The sequence below is a fragment of the Chaetura pelagica genome, unplaced genomic scaffold (assembly GCF_000747805.2).
Source record: "Chaetura pelagica isolate M959 unplaced genomic scaffold, ChaPel_1.0 scaffold69, whole genome shotgun sequence".
Taxonomy (NCBI): domain Eukaryota; kingdom Metazoa; phylum Chordata; class Aves; order Apodiformes; family Apodidae; genus Chaetura; species Chaetura pelagica.
The window spans coordinates 13,043,550-13,066,660 of record NW_009970724.1 but is presented as its reverse complement, the minus strand read 5'-3'; the positions used below and the strand labels follow the sequence as shown (position 1 = coordinate 13,066,660).

General features: G+C 36.8%; 2 protein-coding genes across 2 annotated transcripts in view; one reads left to right on the top strand and one right to left on the bottom strand.

Annotated features, from left to right (window-relative positions):
* Window positions 1-9,730, top strand: FNDC7 (fibronectin type III domain containing 7). Its single transcript, XM_010006788.1, has 12 exons — window positions 1-63; window positions 511-529; window positions 2,618-2,872; window positions 3,525-3,785; window positions 4,303-4,560; window positions 5,448-5,702; window positions 6,372-6,629; window positions 7,092-7,346; window positions 7,529-7,783; window positions 8,316-8,573; window positions 9,165-9,194; window positions 9,690-9,730. The coding sequence occupies exons 1-12, from the start codon at window positions 1-3 to the stop codon at window positions 9,728-9,730; spliced, it is 2,208 nt and encodes a 735-aa protein (XP_010005090.1).
* Window positions 9,731-14,835: 5,105 nt separating this feature from the next.
* Window positions 14,836-23,111, bottom strand: part of PRPF38B (pre-mRNA processing factor 38B) — a 12,052-nt gene continuing 3,776 nt past the window's right edge. The window contains exons 3-8 of the mRNA XM_010006787.1: window positions 22,849-23,110; window positions 19,619-19,687; window positions 19,175-19,326; window positions 19,033-19,093; window positions 16,286-16,509; window positions 14,836-16,043 (exon numbers count right to left, since the gene is read on the bottom strand). Coding sequence (XP_010005089.1) covers window positions 15,191-16,043; window positions 16,286-16,509; window positions 19,033-19,093; window positions 19,175-19,326; window positions 19,619-19,687; window positions 22,849-23,110 — 1,621 coding nt within the window. The 3' untranslated portion in view covers window positions 14,836-15,190. The remainder of the gene's footprint in view (window positions 16,044-16,285; window positions 16,510-19,032; window positions 19,094-19,174; window positions 19,327-19,618; window positions 19,688-22,848; window position 23,111) is intronic.

The window sequence follows — 23,111 nt, the reverse complement described above, 5'->3', positions numbered from 1 at the left end:
ATGTGTGGTGCAAAAAGTGAATCATTAATATTTCTTGGACTGCTTTTCAGCTGCCTAGAAATGGTGAGTGCAACTCATTTGCTTTAAAACTGTGTTCAAGAATGGTACTGTACTCTTTGTAAAGTAAAAGTTAGGGGAGAGATAATCTAACAACCACTTCTACATTTGTATTTTGTTACACTTCTGAGGGGTTTACAAGTGACTGAAAAGTGAAATAATTTATTAGGACCCAGGGTCTTTTGAAGTCTGTCAACAAATTAAAACTGGATCAATTAGAGAGCAAAATGAAGAAGCAGTATGATCTGCATACATGTACCAACTCTCATTGATTGCATAAACTTTCTGTGCTTAAAGAATCTAAGCAAATACATCATATCAGAAAAATGTGTTTAAAATGTAGTATTTTAAGGTGTTATTGCTAACATTATTTGGGTTTTCATTTGCCAAATAAAATATTTAACTTTGTATTTCTAATATTTTTTAATTTTTTTTTTACATCTTCCTTTTCAGATCTTCTCAGCTAACACAGGTAAATCTTCAAAATGGTAGTTTGGTTTTGCCTGCTAATTTTTTTATGGGTCTGAAAAGAACACGTGATTTCTAATAAAACATTGTAAAAGTTCTAGCAGCTTTATAAACAAATATTGTTTTCAAGTGTGATTCAGCTTTTAAAAACCTATGTTGATACCTTTATAAATTTTAGACTTCATTTTTAGGAGTTCTGATTCTGTTGGACACTTGCACAAAGATTCTCACAGACCACTTATGCCTTGACACTAGAGTGAACCAGGGAGAACACTCATCTGAACAAATTGTGCTGTTAATAACCTACATAATTGTGCTACAAATAGAATTAAAACTGTCTTATATTTGAACCCAATTATTTGTTGCATTATTTAAATTAAAACAAAGCACCACACCCTCCCAGAAAAAAGCCAACTGAATTAGACTATAACATATGAGGGTTTTAAGAAAAATAGCCATCATCACAATGTGATATCATGAGAGCAAGCAGCAGTTATTACAGTAATTAATGGATTACAAAAGTGAACAAGGGAAACAGTACTCCAGATTCAGTGGAATGCATATAATCTGAATATTAGGTCACGTAGATGCTTGATAAGGCACTGAACAATCTTCTTGTCAAGACTTAAACAAGTTTGGGAATTATTGAAATTGGTTTTTGATATTATTTTTTTTTCAATTTTGTTTTTGTTGTATGTTTTAGGTTTCTCTGTGTCTATATATGATGTGACATCACAAAGCATTTGTCTCAGGTGCCTCAGGTTTTCAGGAGCCTCCTCTTACAGAGTCACAGCTACAGCTATGAATAGTGTAGACCATTCATTACTCATTCGTTTTAGTAATGTTACACTTCAAGGAACTCTAACTTCATTAATTCCCAGTACTATTTATGCTATCCAAGCAGAAGCCATTGACAGGAATGGAATTATTCTTGCAGAAACACAGATTATGCAGTCCACAGGTTAGTAACAGAAACTTTGTGAAGTATAATTTTCATTGACCTCTGTAGGACTGGGATTTTATCTGTGATGTTTCATTGTACTGGTAGGGAACAGCTGCCATTCCTGTTCAAGGCTGGTTCTGCTGCTCAGTTCAGTATTAGCATGATTAGCTCCTTTTCCCCTCGTTTCTTAGTATGTATGGTTCCCTAACCTGCTGTGCACAGCTTGCTCAGGCTGCAGCTTTCCAAATCACCTACCCTTTCATTATAAGTGGAGGTGTGAAGCTGTATGCATTTTTCAGTACTGATTCTGTATTTTTGTTTCATTCACAAAAGGTCTTGTAGCATAGAAGGCATGGATAAATATTGAAGAAGGATCTATATAAATAGAAATGCTTTTTTATTTCATCATGGAAAATTTCTGTTGTGATTCTGTTTTGTAAATAATTTAATTGATTATTTTTAGAAATTTTAGAAAAAATATAATTTTTAACTGATAAATTTTAGAAATATTATTTTTCTAGCAGATTTTTTTCCTATAAAAGTAATTTTTATCATAAAAATAGAATTTTTTTTTAAAGCAGTGTTTATACTGGAAAAAAGTCTCTATTGCGAGCTTAGTTATGGGAGAAGAGATACTAATAATTAATGTTCTGTAATTTATTTATTATATAAAACATATGCTATATGTTCTCTGCTTTACAGTTAGGCAGGTACCTCCCTTAGACTTGCATAAGGATTTCCCACATGGAATTTTTTATTAATTATTACTAAAGACAGGGAAAAAAGAAATCAGAGAGCAGAACATCCACTTCTTTGAATAAATTGCTTTGTGTATTGCTTTCTAAAATCAGCCAATATAGTTATTTGGCTATTAGAGAAAGACCTCTCAGTGTAACCTAGGTTAAATAATGCTAATTTTTAATGGTGATTTCAAGGGTACTAGAATATTTTACTGAAAGATGAAAGTTGGTCTAGAATATGTCAAGACTCTGTGTTTTGTTTGTTCACATAAACTTCTTTTAGCTTAAATTGTAATCATTCAAATAAAGTGTAGGCCATTTGTCCTACACAAGAAATGTTCAGAGCACTTAGCATTTCACAGGGCTGGGTTCCCCAGCTTCAGTATGTGTATCATTATTTCTCTTCTAGCTCCAGACATACCTGTTATTGACCAAGCTTATTCAAAACTTAGCAACAGTATCACAGTGGAATGGAAAGCAGTACCTGGAGCTACTAGTTACCTGTTGACTGCAGAAGATGGAGATTCCTTCATTGAAACTGTAGTTACAAATTCTCCAGGCACAGTGATGGGACTGAAACCTGCCACCTTATACAGAATCACAATCAGATCTATAAATTCAGGAGGAAAAAGCCAGCCCTCACTCTTCAGAAAAGCAAAAACAGGTGGACTTTCAAATTCCTATTCTTATTTCATACTCTGTAATGTTATAATAATATTATTCATATAATATAGAGCATTCATGCAAGCATCCTTTTTATTTTCTTATTTGAACAGAAAAAAACCCCAACAGTATAGTCTAGGCATGTACCAGTACTGAGTGATTATAATCTTGTATTTCAAATTGTTTTGATCACATTCTTTTCAGTTTTTGAGGACTAGAATTTGTCCATCTGAATTAATGACAAGAGCAAGAGCCAGAATTAATTATATACTTTATGAGAGTACTGTAAGTTAAATGTTTCATAGAAAGCTTTACTAGAATTTAGATTAATATATGTATTTTATTTTAGGAAAAATTTGATTTTATTTTAACAAAATACTTAACTTGGTGATTTTCATTCTTCTGCACTCTAAACTTTTTATACTTTGTGTATGAGTTGTGTTCATTTTACAAAACCTTTAATAAAATGGATGCACCAATTATTTTCCATATGCATTCTGTTGAATTGATTTAATTGAATTAATTTACTTTTCTGTTTTTCTTGTCACTGAATTTGTCTCACAGTTGGGTATTTCTGTATTCATTTTGAATTTGGCCCTTTCAGGCAGTATTGCCAAAAAACCAAAAGCATAATTGGTGTTCTTTCTCAACAGTCCTGGCTGCTCCAGTTCTGTCTGTTAGTTCTCCGAGTTGTGACTCCATTGCAGTGAGCTGGAAAGTTGTGCATATGGCAGCTGGATTCTCAGTGTCCCTCATGAGATCAGATGGGTTGGGCAGAATGCTGAAGGAGAACACCACCAACACCTCCTTGATATTTACAAATCTAGATCCAGGAACGCTCTATACTATCAAGGCATATGCCTGGAATGTCAATGGGATACCTGGAGATGATTTCACATGCAACCAAAGAACAAGTAAGACATTTTACTTTCTGAAACCAAGTAAGCATTACAAAAAATAAGTTAAAATACATATATATACACACACACATGCACCAGGAAGATTTATGTGTATGTGATTGTGTTACATTTTTCAGATACATTGGGTAGATTTTCAGATTATACAATTTTTACCCACATCTCAAAGTTCATGAAAGCTCAGATGACATGGTTATGTTTAATGAATATTACTGAGGCAAAGATACCATAATTACCACCAAAGTTGTAAGTAGGACAGACCTGAATAAGGATTGCAAAAGCTTATACTGATATGAGGATTTTTCTAACTGTGAAAAGTGAATATGAGTTTCAACAGATAGCTTTGTGACAGTGTACAACCAGAGCTAAGTCTTTAAAAAATTGTCACTTTAATATGAATGAGGGTAAGGTCAGCATCACAAAAAGTGTATTTAGTTTGCAAGTTACAAAAAAGATCATGTCTGAAGGCTATACACTAAGTTGTATTTATGTGTTCCAAACTGATATATTGTAGGTCCCAAGGCACCAGCAGATGTTCAAGTAGTTTTTCATAGTGATGCTTCAAGAGCTATTGTTTCTTGGATACCAACCAAAGGAGCTCTAACTTACAGTGTGACAGCCTCCAGTGGACTCTTGAAACTGAACTGTAACACATCTTCTGCCTCCTGCCTGGTGCTGTCACTCCAGTGTGGCTCTGAATATTCTGTTTCTGTCACAGCATACAATGATGCTGGATCCAGTAAACCTACTGAGGCAGTAAGCTTAAAAACTAGTATGTATCATTGATCCTATATAACTAATGGCATTTTAACATATATTTCTTTAATTTCAAATGTTAGTCCATTTCAATTCATAAGTGATCATCAAGTAGTTGTTTCTGCCTCTGAACTTTGTGCGTGAACTGAGCCGTATACCTTTCTATTTTGGGGATATCAGCCTAAACTTCCTTCATATTTCTGTGATAAAAGCTTGCAATAGTGTATATATTGTTGGCTGAAGCATTTTCCTCTTACCAGAAGTACCTGTTCTAAAGTCAATTTTCTGAACTTAAGACTCATGTTAAGGAGTAAGATCTGTCCTACTCTGTCAGGTCCGGCACAAATAGATTGGGAGAAATCTGTGAGGAAATAGAAATAAGGACTGACCCTAGGCTGAGAACTGTTCTAGGCTAAATCTAATTGTTACTTAGGAAATAACCACATGCAGCTAAAGTAGCACCACTAGGATAAGTTAAGATACAGTCATAGAACATTTGGAGGTAGCAGATTTGTCAGGACAAATTTAGCACCACTGCCACATCAGAGGTTATTGCTTCCTGACCTGTTAGATGACTGTCTGTGTATGCAAAATCTAAACCATTTTTGTTATGTGCTACCTAAAAGACACATTATTTATTTATTTGATGTAGCCTGCCTCCTTTTGACTTCTCATTGGCATGAGTTAAGAGATCATCCATGTTAGTGACTCAGAAGTAGCACCCTCTGTAAAGGCAGATAAGTTGCTGTTTTCTTGAACAAGACAGAACAACTGTTCAAACCAAGTAGAAAAATTCTATATATGTGGGTTTTTGCCTTTATTCCTTGAAAGCGTAACTCCCAATAAAAATATTCTGATTTCAAATATTTTTTTCTTTACTTTTAAATTTATTTTGTTTTTCAGTTCCTTGTGCACCAGTAAATGTATCAATCAAGGAGGATGAACCTGGCCACTTGTTGGTATCGTGGTCTAGCGTCAATTTTGGTCACTATTATGTGGTTTTTGTCAAAAGTGATGATGGCTTGGAAGTGCACTGCAACACATCACATACTCAATGCCATTTCCAGTCAGACTGTGGCTTCACTTACTTCATTAGTGTTTTTGCATATAACAAGGCAGGGCAGAGTCTTTTAGGTGATGTATTCAATTACACTACTGGTAAGTAGCAACATATCCTTGCAAATTCATGTTGGATCCATTAACTGTTTATGGTAGAGATGATTGGAGATTTTTATTGGAAGATAATGACTTAAATTTCTCTTTTTATTCAATTTTGGGGCAAAACACATGAAGGTCAGCAGAGAAAAAGAACCACTTTCCATTTAACTTGTGACTTGTGTAGTTACCTGCAACAACAATGGTTAAAAACTTCAGAGTAGTTTAACAATTCAGTCATCAGGCAGGGATATGTGAATAACACAGTCCTGGTATAACATTTGAATTCTAGTCCTGTATTGGGTAGGAGTGTACCAAAGTCATAAATATCCTCATAGAGCATTTTTCTTGTTTGGAAAATAAAAAAGTAATGGTTTCCATGGAGAATTATGAAAAATATTGTTATTTAACCTCTAGATGCTTTGGAATTTCAAGTTAAGGATATACATAATTTCTATGCCTTGCCTGTACACTAGAATGCCCTCTACTGATTTGGAAGGAGAGGTACTGTAATAATTTAAAGGCTGGGATTAACGAGGCTGTTTAGACAGTATCAGTCACCTTTGCAGATTTGAGACATGAAGCGCGTAGCTAAATGAAACGAGGCTCTTAGATGTCGTGCCAGTTTTCAGTTCACGTTCAGATTTCCCTCTCTGCCTTGCCTGTTCCCAGCACCTTGTTGCCCCAGTGACTTCAGGGCCGTGTTCGTGTCGAGCGACACTGTGCAGGTCACCTGGGCTCCTGTCCGCGGGGCTGAGATGTACGAAACGAGAGCTGTTGGCTGGAGCGGCGCTGTGCTCTGCAGCAACACCACCACAGCCTGCACCTTGTCTGCCCTGCAGTGCAACACTCACTATAACGTCACGGTTTATTCTTTCAGTGAAGCCAGGGGCAGCAACACGTCGTGTGCATCTAAGGATGTGGCAACAGGTATTACAGTCATTCTTATTTTCCTTCAGCAGAAGAAATAATTGGTTAGACACTGCAGTGATTCATGGATGAAAAGCATTACTGGAGTGCTAAGTTACTGTAACTGATAAAAATTTAAAAAAATACTAGAAGTCTTTTTAAAAATCCTGTAAGCAGGGACCTAAAGCCAGATTTGGAATGAAAACTTCTGAATGGTTCAAGTTTTTAAAAATCAGATTTACAATTAATATCTGGTTTTGTATGCAAAATTGTTATGTTGTCAGTTTTGTCACAAGTTTTAAATTCTCACCAGGAGTAAAGATTTAAGGATTATACTTATTATATTATTACTATATATTACTACTATTATTATTACTATATATTATTTCCAAAATAGTTCCTGCTGGAATTTGATATTCATGTGTAACTTGCATGGTATTTATAAACCATCTGTTTAAATAGTGTTAATATCCAATATTTCAGCTCCCTGCAGTCCTGAAATTAAAAATATCTCAAAGGAGGCTCTATCTGTAATCAGTGTGCACTGGCAATCTGACAATGAAGCAGCAACATATGTTGTCACTGCCAGAGGAGACGCTGGACTTTGGCATTGCACAAGCTCTGGAAATTCCTGTACCCTGATTAATCTTCCTTGTGGATCTGCTTTCTCTGTCAGTGCTATAGCAAGATCACCAGCAGGACAGAGCTTGCCAAGCTACAGTGTCCCTTTAGAGACAGGTATGTATGAATTATATATAGTTGAAAATATTTAGCAGCATAATATTAAAGAAGTTCTGTCTCTTTATATGTTTTGGCTTTTTCTAATGCTCTTGATCATGTACTCTTCTAGTTGCAACTGCTCAGAATACCTTCCATTTTCCAAGTACAAAACAGAATAATCTATTTTCTTGTTCCTTAAGCTCCCTGTTGCCCTAGTGACCTGATACTAACTCAAGTGACACAGTCTGTAACAAATATCAGCTGGTCTGTTGGAATGGGTGCACAGACATACATAACAATGCTGGAGTCTCCAAAAGGACAGGCAAAGTGTCACACTCTTCAGAACTACTGTCTCCTGGGATGCATCACATGTGACACCAACTATACAGTATCTCTGAAAGCAGTCAGTGAAACGGGATTGACATCCAGTTGCACATATCAAGGATATTCTTCCAGTACGTAAATTGTAAAAGCAATTAGGAAGAAAAAGATTCAGCAGGCAAATAACTTTGTATAGTGTTCCTCTCATACAAATAGTTCATCTGAAATTCAATACATAATAATCTGAAGAGTTTCCTCATTTAAATAAATTAACTTTGGACTACTTTAATGTATAATTTAAACCCTGTTCTTACAGTGGCCATCAGGTGGCCCTATAAAGATGTTTTGATAACATTGCTCCAGAAAGAATTTTTAAATTTAAATTATGCAATGCTATAATTATATTTTTGAGACCCCTGGAGGATTCTGGGCACTCTGGGGTAGCCCTGATGCCTCCATAATCAGGAGAGAGCAACAATATTCAAACATGTAAAACAATAGCTGAATTCCAGCTCTGTAAGTCTGATAGAACATGTTCTTCCCTAGTTCTAGAATTATTTTGGCTTTCTGTGAAATAATTTCTCATTGGTTTAAAATGCTCTCCAGGAATGTATAATGTATTGTGGGTTCACGAAATTTGCTTATTAATGTGTTTTGTTTTATTAGGTATTTGCTGCCCTTCTGGAGTGAAGCTATATAGACTTGGCAGTAATGGTATCAGGGTGTACTGGCGCGCTTCTGACAAAACAAACTACAATACTGATTTATTTGGCTCAAAAGGCAATTTCACCTGTAGCCCTATCTCAGGTCTAAGTCACTGTGATACCACCAAGATACCTTGTGGGGATGTGTACACAGTGGTAGTATCTCCAGTTACTGATAAAGGGCTGAGGCTCACATTTTGTCCCAAAAAAATATATTCAGGTAAATAATAATTTCTTTGATTGATGTACTTTTGTCCATGCATGCTAGGTGGTTAAAACCTAATGCAAAGTTAAGTGAGTAAAGGTAGCATGGAGTAGAACTTTTCTATTCTACTGTTGACTCCAGAGCAGAATGAGTGCTATCTTGAAGTATCTGTGACAGGAACTTCACAGGAGCATTTTGAGACTGGGCATACTTACCTACACAGGTGCCTTTTAACTGGATCACCTATTACCTGGTGAACACAGAGAAGCTAGTTCTCAGTTGGGAGGTTAGTAGTGGTTAAAATACAGAATCAAAATGAGGATTCTTAATTGTTGTTTTATGGAATTACTGTTTCTGAATAAAGAAATAGATCAAGAACTTCTATGAATGACTCCTAAGCACATTTTTAAAGTAAAAAAATGTTTAAAGGATTAGTAAATTTCCTTGGGATTCCTTTCCCAGGGCATACATTTAATCCATTCTAGAACTACTGCTGTCTGATAGGATTAGAGTTGCATAGCATGGACAACATTCTACAGACTACTGATGTTTTACAGCTTACAACCTGACACCTAACATGTACACTACTGTTTAATGTAATTTCAGTAACCTGTTCTGGAAGCTCTGTTGGAATGGGTAAGAGATGTTTCTAAAACATGTTGGCATCATGTAACTCCAAATAAGATGCAGATAATATATATGTTTCAGATAGTCAAGGCTTGTGTTAGCAGGTTTGTCTCAGTGCTCCTCCCCATCTTATAATGTATAATTAAAAAGCCCCAAACTTACCTATTTTGTGGCCTATATACCATCATGCAGGCTATGCTGTCACACTGATAGCACATAATAAAAGGCAGGCTTATCCTTTACAGCCTTGCCATGTCCTAGTACAAATGAAACTAAGTTGCACTTGTGATTTTTAAATCTAAAAAAGTAAAAAAAAAAAAAGTGTTGTTTACCTCAGCCTGTTCTACTTTATTTCATCAAGGGTTTCAGGATAGTCTCATGCTTTATTTGTGCTATATAAATTCCTAGAAACAACTTAAAAACCAACAGTCACTAAAACTAACATTTCTCAAGATAGTGCTTTTTCATAACTGAAATGGTATTAATTTCTGAATTCTGTTACAGTGATTTATAGAGGAAAGAGCAATCCAGAACAACATACCTAGATGGAAATTCTGGTTCAGATAAGGAGGTAAGTTATATGAGTAATAATTCAGATTAGGATGTATTAAACTTTCCTGCTGCTTAAATCTTTGGGATTGGAGGGATAAGCTTCATCAGCCCTGTATATCTTAAATATAACTGGTTTGTTAAAATTAATCATGTTTACCTCAGAAACTTCATGGTGTCTGCTCATACTATCAAAACTAATTTGTCCTTCCCTCCATTTACAATAAAACCCTCTTTCACATTATTCATCCTTTTCTAACACTATCCCCAGGAAAGCCCTCAAAATCCAAACAGATCAGGATACTCTTCAGTGTTCATTTACTTTCTCTGCTCGTTAAAATTGCACATTCTTCAACAAAAATACTTGTGTTCTGGACTATTTACTGCCCTTGATTCAAAAGGATGGTAGGAAGTCACTGCTGACTTTCCAACCCCCCCACCGAGAGTTGATCATTTTCTCTTTGCTGCTGTCCTGGACATTAGGGTGATTGATAACACCATTCACCATGAATGCTTTTCTCACTCTTTCTTTACCTGAACATGGAAAAATGATGTCTGTGCTTAACTAAATCAGTCGTGGCTGCTTGAGGACCAGGAGGGAAGCTGAACAGCTAACCATAGCTGAGATCTAATAAAAATTTGAGCCCCAACTGATATTTAAATGCAGATGAACACTGGTAGATATCTGTAATCTTCAACTGTAATTTTCCCTGTAAAGCAGTTTTAAAAGCTCTTCCAAGACAGTTATTAATCAGAAAGTGTGTTCTAGACCTCATGTACCAATGAAATAGTAAAGGCTAAAATAAAGATTAAGAGTTAAATTTAACTCCTTAAAAAAAAAAAAAAAAAAAGCAGCAGTTTAGGTGCACTAAATTAAAAGTAATTTGAAGCTTAATCAAGTATTCTAAGGCTTCTTCATTTTAATCTAAAAAAATGTTTATTCCTTTACAATTCTGAGAGGTGACTCCTGAGGGTAAACATAATGTCCCTTTCACATCAACAGACTGGTTTTGGTTTGTGGCTAATGAAGAACTGACAGTTATTACTAAAATTTAAATTTCCCATTTTTCAGAAAAGTCAGCAGCTTTTCTCATACTCTATAGCAGTTACTTTTTCAGCCAATGTATAAAGAAAGTTGAAGGGTTCTACATACACAAAAAAGTAAAACAATTACTCAAAAATATCTTCCAGAAGCAGTATTCAGGAGCTTCTGTACAAAAGTTAGCAAAGGCAACAGGGATTTTAACAGTATTTTCAGCTTGTGAAAACAGACACCATGCATACTGGAAGTTACCTTGCTTCACAGAACAGATTTGTACTGGGTATCTCAGTCACTGCTTCTGATCATTTGCACAAAATAATCTTGTGGGAATCTCACTCTTCAGTATATTGATTATAGATGGCCCAAGAGTGACATGTTGCTTCTTAGAACACAATCTGCATTTATTCATTGTCAAACAAGTCTTTATTTAGGAAAAGCTATTTAAAAGTGCCCTGAATTACTTAATAAAAATGTTTGGTTTCTCATTTGATTTGAAAAAAAAAGAAAAAAAGTACTATTCACAACTTTCTTCCTTGAAGGTTTTATTTAGATATTTTTTCTTTGCATCATTGATATTGGTGTCAAACACTATCACTAAAGCCTAAGTGTTTAACCAAGTGGCTGTTAACTGGATCTTCAGAGGTCTAAAGCAACCACTTTCTTTTGGAATCAAATTCAAGCCACAGCTTATTTGTAATTGTATTTGACATAGTAGTAGTAGCTCAAAATGTAGGATGTCTTCAATCCAGTAAAGAAACTGGCAAAAAGTTATCCTTCAGTTGGTTTCAGATTTGATGCAAAATTGCTGAGAGTTAAGAGGTGTTCTCCCACATCCAACTATTGTTGGGGAAGAGGGGAGGAGAAAAAAACAACCAAAGTACAGTAACTGTGTTGCAAAACCTCCAGAGTTGCATTTCAGCACTGTTGTACCCTGCAGTATAGCTGGTGGACACCTCCTCTGTGTAAAGCTATGTGCTCTTCATAGCAGTGCAGTAAGGGCTCAAACACCTACCAGTAATCTGATTTTTTCCAGGTTTCCCTAAAGAGATCCTGTCTATTTGTAGACTATCTTTGAGTCAGTACAGTAATACTCAACTGTAAATACTAAAAGTATGAGCTCATTGATGTTTCTTCATCAACATATAAATGGAAGGATAAATAACGGGTACACATGGTGTATGTACCCCTCAAATGTAATCTGATATATAGCCCTGCCATTCAAGTTTTCTTTTTCAATAAATCATCAAAATACCACTCCTATTATAGAATCACAGAATCATTAAGGTTGGAAGAGAGCTTCAAGATCATACAGTCCAACCATACTCCAACCACCACAACACTGTATGTGGCAGTAGGTGGAGGTGGATGTGACTCTCTGGGTCCAAAGCCTTGACCCTGCCTTAAAATAAAAGAACACGTTTGCTACTTTCAAGGATCTGAAATACTGGTCAACTAGTTAAGTAGTATCTTCAGAAGATAAAAACAAAATAGAAGTGCATTTCTCAAATTAGTATTATTAGTCCAGATAAGTACTTACTGCTTGGAGCCTCAGGAAATTCCAGACAGATTAGACTTCAGGAGGAATGCCTACCCCAGCTAGGTAACCATGGACACGTGGCATACTGTGGAGACTTCAGAGTGCTCAGTTTGTTATGCTTTTACCCTGAGAACTGAAGATTAACTGTGCAGGCTGCCAGACAGCTCTGCAACCATACCTCCTTGGAAAACTCACAATACTTCAAATTAAAAATTGCAGAATTTTTCTTCTAATGACCTCAAGCCAAATGCCCACTGCAGCAGTATGGCCAGCAACTGCAACAGACCATCAGCACTGGAGACTACATTCATCTTACAATTTCTGATCACAGCTGCGTTGTAGAAGTGCTGTGGATTTGTTCCTTCTGGTTTCAAGGAAAGTCACATGAAATAGAATGGCATAAAAAAGATAAAAAGGAATTAAAGAGTCCCTGGGTCCAAACCGAAGAGCTGCACGATACTAAATCCCAATGATAACTTAAGACTGGCATCTTGGTTTAAATTGTTTTCATGGATCTTGGTTAGTTATGAATATCGTGCTATCAATTACAGTGCTAGGTCAAGCACATAATACAGATCCAATTAAATGGAAAAATTGAGAAACTACTATTAATTGAAAAATAAAAGTTCTTAAATTACTGCACTTTTAAGAGATACTGGCACAGGCTGGTCTTTGCACAAGCTGTATCAAAATGTTCACTCTTTATTATGCTTAAGTGGCTCTCCCTGCTTTCAGGGCAAATACTGTTTCTCAGTAACCTGGGTTTTGCCTGCAAATAAATAATTCTTTACCTGTATTTCTCAATAATGGCAGCAGATGAGGAGCAGTGAAGGAACAACTGGAAACTGGTAATTCATTTTCCCTGATAAAACACTGGCCTTGCAGCCTTTCCGTCCTGTTTCGGAAACTCACAGCTGAAGGTTAAAAACTACCAAGACCAAAACAAGTCTTCTAAGTGGCAAATAAGTTAAAGTTGTCCTCATTGTTTTGACAGAATCCATGCAATCTCCTACTAGACTGCAAAGACCTTTGTAATATTCTATTACATTTCTTAAATGGACAAGAGTACTCCTCCTTCCTTATTACATGACAACTCAGTATTGTAGCAATGGAATTAACTTGTTGAAGCTTAAGCTGTATTTCAAGCTCAGATTTAAAATCAGGTAACAATATAACACCTAAACAACTTGAGTATTAAGAGATTTTGAATACTAAAAATCGCTAAGGTAACTAAAGGAAAGACTAAAATTTCAGTAGACAATAAAAGCAGGGAGGAAGAAAATCCCAAGTTTTTTACTTTTAGTTCTTTGAATATTGTAAGAGTATTGTAAGAAATTCAAGCACTGTTTGTTTTCTCCTGGAGGTTTAAAAATATCGTAGTATTTAAGTATGAAGCCTAGGCTACCTGCATAACACAGAAGCAAAAAAGGCACAAATATCAATTTATTTCTACCTTCAGATCACTTCATGATCACGAATGAGTTACACTTTATGTTCTTCCTATTTTGGGGCTCCTGCATTTGTTAGCTACATCTGCCTTATAGGGAACTTAATACATAAAATCTTCTATCACACAGTGTCACTCAGTCTGAAATTGAAACATGGAGCAACCCAAACACTCTTTAACTAGCAATAAACATGCAGGGAAAAGCTGACACTCAGTACAAAGGAATTAATTGAGAGTTTATTCCAGATGCTTCTCCTTACTTAGTATACAAGTCATCAGAATAATCTATCAAATAGACTTGGACTTAAATATTATTTTTTTTCTATTATGTATTTTGGTTTTTGCTTCTAACAACCTGTTTAAAAAAAAAATCTGCCAGATGAAATGTTCAGCACAAACTGCAATCCTTACTATTTGTATAAAATATGACTTAAAAAAGGACACTATCAGGTAATTCTTAATTTTAAGTGTTTACACATATAAAAATGCTTTGGAAGCTTGAAACTGAAATCCTTTGTAATAATTTTCTTCTTCCTACCTCCCTCTTCTCATCTTAAATGCCTTTATTAGCCCCAGATTATCGTAGATGACAGAGTAGAGCTGCTGATTAAAAACATTAGAAGACCACAAACGGGTAAATTGTGTTTAAAAAAAAAAAAAGGAAGCTTACATGGAAATTTTTTTTAAACAAATAAAATGCATAGATGGCTCCAATACTCATCTATCAACCTTACAGTGTCCACTTGAGGTAGCCTTTCTAAAGAATTACTAAACAAGCCCCAAACATAATCTAAATCTTTGCATCAAAACCACTATCTCCTTCCAAGTCCACTCTCAATTTAACACCAGTGGTGAGGAACAACATAATACATTTTAAAAGCTTTTGAAAAAAAACAGCAGGTACAGTGGACATAAATGTTAGTTCTAAATCTGCAGCCCTCAATGTACATTGTATGCACATAAATATATCAGCTATAATACACAAGATCCATCCCTAAAAGCCATACTATCATGTAAAGCACAGCCATGCTAATTTCAGGATACAAACCATAATTCCACATCTACAAAATCTAAGTAGAATTAGTGGCAGTTTATTGCCTCGTACAAATTTAACCAACATGGCAACCATGCCAAAGGAATTAAAACATTTTCAGGACATATGTACAGACTGTACATTTCAGAAACATCTGAACAATAAAAATGCAAGAACAATATCTGCATTACGAACTAAACTAATTGTTTGAAACCGTCAATGCATCAAATGGGTTTACAAAGGCACTTCCCTACCCAAAATAGGAAATGACAATCTGCAGCCTAGAGGGAGGTTGGAGAAGAGTGCTCAACTACTGCACAATCTCAACTTTAAGAAAAAATAAGCAGGATTTAATCAAACATTTATAGGATTCAATGTGATCCACTTCCAAAAGAGTTCACACAGTCTCATCTTTGTTTTTATGTTGCTTTTCTTGGCTCTCTCGTTCCGTACTTTGGCTCCTTCGACGCTCGTGTTTGTCTGAATGGTCCTTGCTATCACTGTGATCATGTTTGTGGGAACGTTCTTTGCTCTTGCTACGCTTTCTAGATTTTTCTTTGCTGGGACTCTGGTCTCGTTTTCTGGACTTCTCAACACTATCTGTTCTTCCTCTGCTTCTGCTTCTGCTTCGTTTACTGGACTTTTCTTTACTTTCATTTTTATGTTTACTTGATTTCTCTTTGCTCCTGCTTCTGCTGCGCTTACCTGTATTCTTACTTCGGCTCCTACTCCTATGCTTCCTTTCTCGGCTTCGACTTCTACTATGTTTTCTCTCTTTTTTTGAATCCCTCTTGTCATCCCGGTGTTTCTTGTCATCCTTGTCATCCTTATGTCTTCTGTCTTCCATATCACCTTTACTTTTCCTTTCTTTTGATCTTTCTCTAGATCGATCTTTTTCCCTCTCACTACCTCTTTCCTTATCATAATCTCTCTCTTTTTTTCGGCTCCGTTCATTTTCTTTCTCTCGCTCCCTATCCCTGTCTCTTCTATCACCTTTCCTGTCACGACTTCGACTACGGCTTCTGTACCTATCCCTGCTTCTGCTTCGCCTCCGCTCTACTGTGCGATCAGTGCTTCGAGATCGCCGCCTTTCTTTTTCTCTCTCCTTAGCTTCCCGTTCTAACCTCTGCCGTTCTCTTTCTCTTTCTAATTCTCTATCAAAGCTAGATGATCCATGGCCTTCCCGATGATGACTTCTGCTTCTCGATCTTCTGGGAGACCTCCTGGGACTAATGGACCGTCTTGGAGACCTTTTGAAAGAAAAGATACTCAGTATGAAACATAACCTTTTAAAGTTAAGGGACCCCCTCTGTACACAATCTGTATTTAGTATTAAACACCTAATATAATCTGATTTTTTTCATCCATTAGCATCCATAAACTGTTCTGCCTGTTGCCTTAAAACCTATCTCAGTGAAAAGACAACACATTTCTGTCAGCAAGCAGTACAATATTGAACTTTTAACATTAATTTTCAAAACATATGTATGACCTTGACCGTCTACGTTCTGCATGCCGGTCTATTTCTTCCATTCCCTCCTTGCCATCCTTCTTGATTTTTCTAGGTCTGCTTTTAATTTGCTGGTCAATGGTTTTCTGGACTGGCACAGGAATTCTTGGAAACAACGTGGAAAACCATTCAAGCTTAGTGAGGAAGGAACGAAGCATCTCCCCGATGGTCATAACACAACCCCCGCCTGCCTTCACATCCAGGTCCTACAAAATACAAGCAAAAAATATCCTGATGGTCAAAAATATTCTTTACTCATTTTCGAAATAAATGTTGCTACATTACTGCCCTCTCGAAGTCTCATGATTATGAAAGTTTGTCTCATATTCTAATACATTTCCTTTGAAAAATTCCAACTCTGCACCCTTTGGATTTGGCAGCATGTTACAAATAAGGAATGGGACTTAATATATATGCATGCAGGCACATACTAATCCTGCAGCCATCTGGATGGTAAGGGACTGTCGCTGAAGAGATTAACGCTAAATCCCCTTACACAGTCTGGTTATATGGTATGATCTTGTATTTAAATGCCACAAAGTTAAGAAGTCCTCTCAAGCTACATTTAATACTCCATTTTGTGGATGTACGACTGAGTACTATCATACCCAGTTCTGTGGCCTAAATCAATTAAGAACATCACTGCCTGTCTAAAAACGATCATAGAAAATCCTCTAGTACAAAATGGCAACCTAACAGAATTGGAAGCAATAGCAAACCAACTGCCATGAAGCAGTGAGTTTTCTAATTTAGAAATATGTAAAAAAATAAATAAATGAACAAATAATTGGAAACGCATAATCCATGATGACCATTGTCTCTGAAAAGGGTCATTACCGCATGAAGGCCTTCTTGCTATGCCCTCTCACAGCTCAGGACATGTTAGTCAGCTATTGTCAGTCCCAAACCTATAGTGCAAGCACACAAGGAAAGTGAGATTTGTTATCTAAACAGGAAGAGAAAATCTAAATGTAAAACTGCTTGCACTCACACACATTTAAGTGTTCAGATATACAGTTTTTCCAAATATAATCGCTGCAGAGATCTAAAGAAGAAAAAAAGGAGTTAAACGTAGCACCTGGAGAGCATGTACAGTTAAACAAAATAAACATAAGAAGCATTTTGAAAAGTAACTCTGTATCCTGTGAAGTTTTTCACAGCAGCATGACAAAAGAGGAACTGCTTCCACATTTTTAATAACTGGAGGGGAAAAGAAAACTTCTGTAGGTTTAAATAACTCCATTTATATATAAATTTGCTTCACCCTATTAAGCCTGACCATGACTGGTAAGAAACTTAAGACAAGCGATGCTAAAAGAAGCAGCTGGGAAAGAAACACCAATTCCAAAAATACACGGGGAGATTTTAAACAGTAAATCAATATATGTTGATAGCAAATATCTGCAAGAGCTGAAAAGTATAAACTAAAAAAGGTGCTTTGAATAATGAGCCAGTTAAGACCTGCACAATGAATCACTTTGTCAATTTATCACTTTATTGCCCTGGGAAGCAAGTTGTTTGTAGGACCCTAAAAAAATGAAGCCACCCCGATCCTCCTCCTGTTACAATGCAACATTGCAGTTTGTATTAGCTAGCACCACCTGGGGGAGAAGGAGGATATCACAGCAATGCAATTGAGATGGAAATTGTTTTTTGGTACAAACATACAGTAACACGGGTTTACCTGAAATAACAGCTGTTTCCTTTGCAGTGTGTTTGATACTTAGCATGAAAGAAGCTGTTTAAAATAAATACACTGTATTGCAGTCAGATACAGGTATTATTAACACTATTTTTAATACAAGTATTCATTTGGTCATCATTTGCAACTACAACATTTGATATTTCTTGAAGTAGATGCCTACAGTTACACTGAAGAGTGCAAGTGATCCTTCCTGTTCTATTCTTAAATCTAGGGTCATTTAAAACCTGCTTGATAAATACACATTGCAACAGTTTTTAGCAGATCATATATTCCACTTCATAGGCTAAGAAACCTCACCCAGCAGCTTCTACTGTTTTTCCAGAAAGTAAATCAGAACTGGGGTACCAAAGAAATTCTGCTATCTGACTGCATAATAATGCAGCCCCTTTACTGAACTTCTTCAGTTCGCAACTGAGGTTTCTTTTTTGCCCCATTAGCAGAGACATTAAGGCTGTTACTAGAAACAATGCCACCTTATGCAATAATTAGGCTAGCTGCTTCTCCTCTGAAGAAATGCTGGATTTAGTTATTCCAGGACATGAATGACTACCACAGAGATTTCTGGTAGTAGTATTTTTCAAGGTGAATATCGGTTTCCACAATATACTTCCCTCTCTTTTATGGAAGCAACAATTCCCCTGTAACAGAAATAAATGAAATATACAAATTTTGCACTCTCATGTCCTACTGTATCTTGCTTTAAAATAATTATTTTCCTATCAACTGCACAGAAGCCACACTCACACAGCCTGCTGTCTGCATTTTGCTTTAGTAAGTGTCTTTCCTGTGGCTTTGTAATACTTGACAGTAACATCATAACCAGTGAAAAATTCTGTTGATTCTTTGAAATCCAAGAAAAATGACCCAGGTCTCAGCTCAGACCCGCTTCCTACACTAACTAGTGCAATTAGAAGAACATAACATCACAACATTCAAACTAGAGAAAACCTTAAGAGTGCTTAAACCTAAAGTAGTAACATGAAAAGAAACAAAAGAAAACAAATTATTACCCTCGCCGACATACCTCTTCGTCATCAAGAAAGGATTCAAACCAGTCCCAGAGATCTGTAGGTGGTTGTGTGTACCTTTACGTAGAAAAAGAACAAAATTTTAATACAGCTTTCTGGATATTAAATTGGTCATTAGTTGATTATATTGATACTTACCTAATATACATAAATCCAAGAGCCCTAATATATGGGGAGTCTGTATGAGTTATAAGGCCCATCACTTGCTTACGAGTGAGTTTCAGTGTAAATAACTTGTAGAGCAGACAAAAGGCAGTAGACACAATTCCTCCAGTTCCAACACCACGCACCTTTCAAAAGAAAAGAGTTAGGAAACAACGCAGGAGTCACAAAGACATTATCAAAATCTACAAAAGAATATGAGAGCTAACATAGGATAAAATCTTAATCTCCAAACAGAGTGATGGGAAAGAAGTAATACTCCTTGCATCCACAGCTCTGGAAGCAATGGAAATAAACAAACTCATTCTAATAAATCCTTTTGCATCTAGGGAGTGAGCCAACATACAAGTATTTTTAGCTATGCTTGGAAAATGTATTTACCAGACAGAAAAATTTAAGAAGGCACGTACTTCTACTTACCCCTCCACACATCCCTGTCTGGCCTGCTGTTTTTCTGCTCCCCTTCTCCCATGGTTCAACATGAGTAACCTGAAAGAGAGAAAAGAATAAAAGAAAAATTACAACCTCCATAATGTTTAGCTGTCTATAAAAACCTAATTTAAAAAATAAATACCCTGAATCAATTTTAAATACCTTCTACCAAATTCAAGATCAAGTCTGCTTTGTCATTAAAGCAAATAATTTTGATATTTAACTACCACATTAAGAAACTATAGGCAAAATAATGGATGTTTAAATAAAAGCATCCATGCTTATGCTCAATTCCATGTGCTTTCAATATGACTAGATCCCATAATTATATTTTCTATAGACAAACAACTACCTTTATCTACACTGTCTCTTGACAAGTTTAGTAATACCTGCTGATAATAGGCACAGAAATAAAAATCTGTAGTCTCATATTCATCAGACTCATTTATGCAGTGAGCTTAGCTAGATAAGTCATGTTCTTGGATAAAACAGTTCCTAAGTACTAATGAGTAAAGCTTGCCTAATTAAAATCTTCTGACATCCATTTAGAGATAACTGCATGAACATAGCTAACCAACATAATTGCTTAAATTTGACAGTAAGTCATAGGCCACAGTTTTAAGTTAAATACCACAGAAATGCCTCAGATACATTTGAAACTGGAATTCAGAGAATGCCTGGCTCAACAAACAAATGGATTACCTAAGCACATCACCTAAAAAAAAAATAGGTAAAAGCAAGACAAAGTAGATTGGTTTTATAATGAACTGGTGGTAAGAGTTTGTGGGCAAGTTGTACCATTGTTCTCAAATTAAAATCCTTTAACAGTACATGAAGCAAAACTAATTATGTACACAATCACATTAAATCAGAGATACACTAACAGCTTGGAGATTTTGTTTTGTTACAGTTGCTGTCTTATCCAAATAACAAACATGAGAGATGCCAAAACTGTAGAATTAAAAATCCACTGTGACTTCCTGTATTATCAGCATCATATGAGAAGCCCACAAATACTATGAAAATAATACTGGACATCCCTCTGATTGTTTACCATTTTCCTTCACACAGAAAATTAAAAGTATTTTTTAATCAAAGGACAGAGTATGACACTTCCACAACAGTAGTCTTCAATTGTTTACATTAGTTGCATTTATTGACCACAATCAATACAAGTATGCTGGTTTATACAGATACCAATAAAAAAGCCCAAAGCCCTAAAATCAATATTCCGTTCAGAAAAGACTATTTAAAGTTTTGGTCCTGCAAAGACTGCTGCATATACTTGTTGGAAGTACAGATTAAATGGAGTTGAGGACATGCACATGATGCTGAGATCAGGGATAAAGAAAGAGGAAGTCATCCACTTCACAGATACAGAACTGGAGACCAGAACTACAACTGAAATAATTACAATATCTAGACAGAATCCCTGTCTTCAAAGATGGTCCCTGTCAGGAGCTGCCACTGTGACTTAGGACAGCATTTGCTGAGAATGCAGCACTTGGCATTCTTCAGTTTTTCAAACTGAGTCACTTATTTTGGTTCTCAAAGACCAAGGAACTGAAAAATACACCTGCTATGGTCGATATCACACTAACTTTTAAAAAGTCAGCAATTTTCCAGGAAACCTAAAACATGAACAGAATTAAAATCTTCTTAGTAGCATCAAAGTACCTTAATTGTCAATTTGTCTTCGCCCTCACATCTATTACTCATAAGTAAGTGGCTAAGTTTTCATTTTATTTAGCATGCAGTTTTGAGTCAGAATAGCTGTCAAGTTGAGGAAAACTTGATATACATTGGGATTAATAAGCAGATATTTAGTGGTATGTCAAAATGCTTCCCCAATTAAGCCACTTACAGAATGAACCACTGAGACAAGCAAATGAGCTATCTGACCTACTGCAGTTGAGCTCTAGCAATACTAAGATGACAAATCCCATCAAATATTTTTTACCACATTTGAAAAGGTCCATGTAAGCTCTCAAATTTTCTTTTATACAATTTCCAGCTCTTGCCATCATTTGCAAAAATAAACTTTGCTGCTTTCTATTCTATTAGTCAGAATGAAGAATGTCTATCTTAAATGCAGCAAGTGGTAAATTAAGTGAAGAGAAGCTCTGTTGACAATCTGTTATTCTAAGTACTAAGAGAATTAAGCACCCTGCCCCAAATGACAGAGTGCAGAGAAATGCTGTCATTAGGATGAAAAACAGTAGCACTATCTTCATGAGTGCAAAGAATCTCAAAATACTTCCATGGAGTTATTTTTCAGAATTATAGTGCTGTACATAACCTGACTTGCCCTAGCTAAATGAGACAAAAATACTACCCTTTACCTTTTTTTTTTTTCTCCTCAAAGTATACGGAAACCCACAAACTGATACAGTAACATTATAAGCAGAATGAGTTCAACTGCGAAAAGTACCTCAAAACCCACCAAAATATGACTGAAGACAGCACCCTGAATTATCTAAGTTTTGCTCTCATTAACAGAACAAAGAGTTTGGCTGTGTTGATGAGCATTAATTATGCATACCTCTACCTGGGAGACTGTCTTGATGGAAGCCTCGTTGCAAAACTGATTCAATCCTGCTAACAAAACAACAACCGAGACATGGGTGCACCGATAAAATTCAGTTGTCTCCCTAGTGCATCCTACCTAACGCCGAAAGAAGCCCTAACATGAACCAGTTTCTGACTGCATGTGGAGGGAGAGCACCTAGCCTGACTGAGGAAGAAGGCCGCATGCAAGCTCCTGGTGAAACCACCTATGGTCACTACCACACCTTTTGTGTTGTTACACACCAGGTCGGGAACTGCTGGGCCGCGGCAAGTGCACGTCTCTGAAAGTGGCGTGCAGGTCGGGTCCCCTGCTCACGCTCTCCAGCCGAGAGCACAGTCCTTCGACGGCCATTTCACACCCCACTGCCTAGGCTCACACCTCCCACTTCAAAACTAACTTACAACTCCGTAATTTCAAAGCCGACATAAGACACATTTCTTTTGTAAGGAAAACAGCGCCCCGGTTTCCCACAACTAAGCGACAAAAGAGAGATCTGCTCCCATCCCAGGATGACTCCTGAGGAGTCAGGAAGGCTTGAGAGAACCCGCAGGCCGCCATCAAAGCCTTCCCCCGTGGGGAGCCCCGCCGCAGGGAGGCTCGGGCCGCCCGCACAGCCCCGCGGCGCCCAGGGCGCGGCCCGCAGGCTCACCTTGAAGTAGATCTCGTCCACCACTTCGTGGTAAGTCTTGAGCTCATAGAGCTGCACCTTGAAGTAGGGCGACGAGAGGATATTGGTGAGGATCATGGGGTTCAGGTTCATGGTCTTCTCATTCCCCCAGAGCGGCAGCACGTTGCCCTGTTTGCCGGAGGCCGCCGGCTTGGGGGCTCCGCTCTGCAGCTGCTGCTGGGCCGGCGGGACGGCCCCCGGCTGGTGCTGGGCCGCCTGCTGCCCCTGGCAATTGCCGGCGCCGA

Bases quoted from the DNA above. Each gene is read 5' to 3' on its own strand.
- FNDC7 (XM_010006788.1), top strand. From the start codon at position 1: ATGTGTGGTGCAAAAAGTGAATCATTAATATTTCTTGGACTGCTTTTC. The intron at 6,630-7,091 runs GTATTACAGTCA...CCAATATTTCAG, and splicing joins ATCTAAGGATGTGGCAACAG to CTCCCTGCAGTCCTGAAATT. The intron at 7,347-7,528 runs GTATGTATGAAT...TTGTTCCTTAAG, and splicing joins CAGTGTCCCTTTAGAGACAG to CTCCCTGTTGCCCTAGTGAC.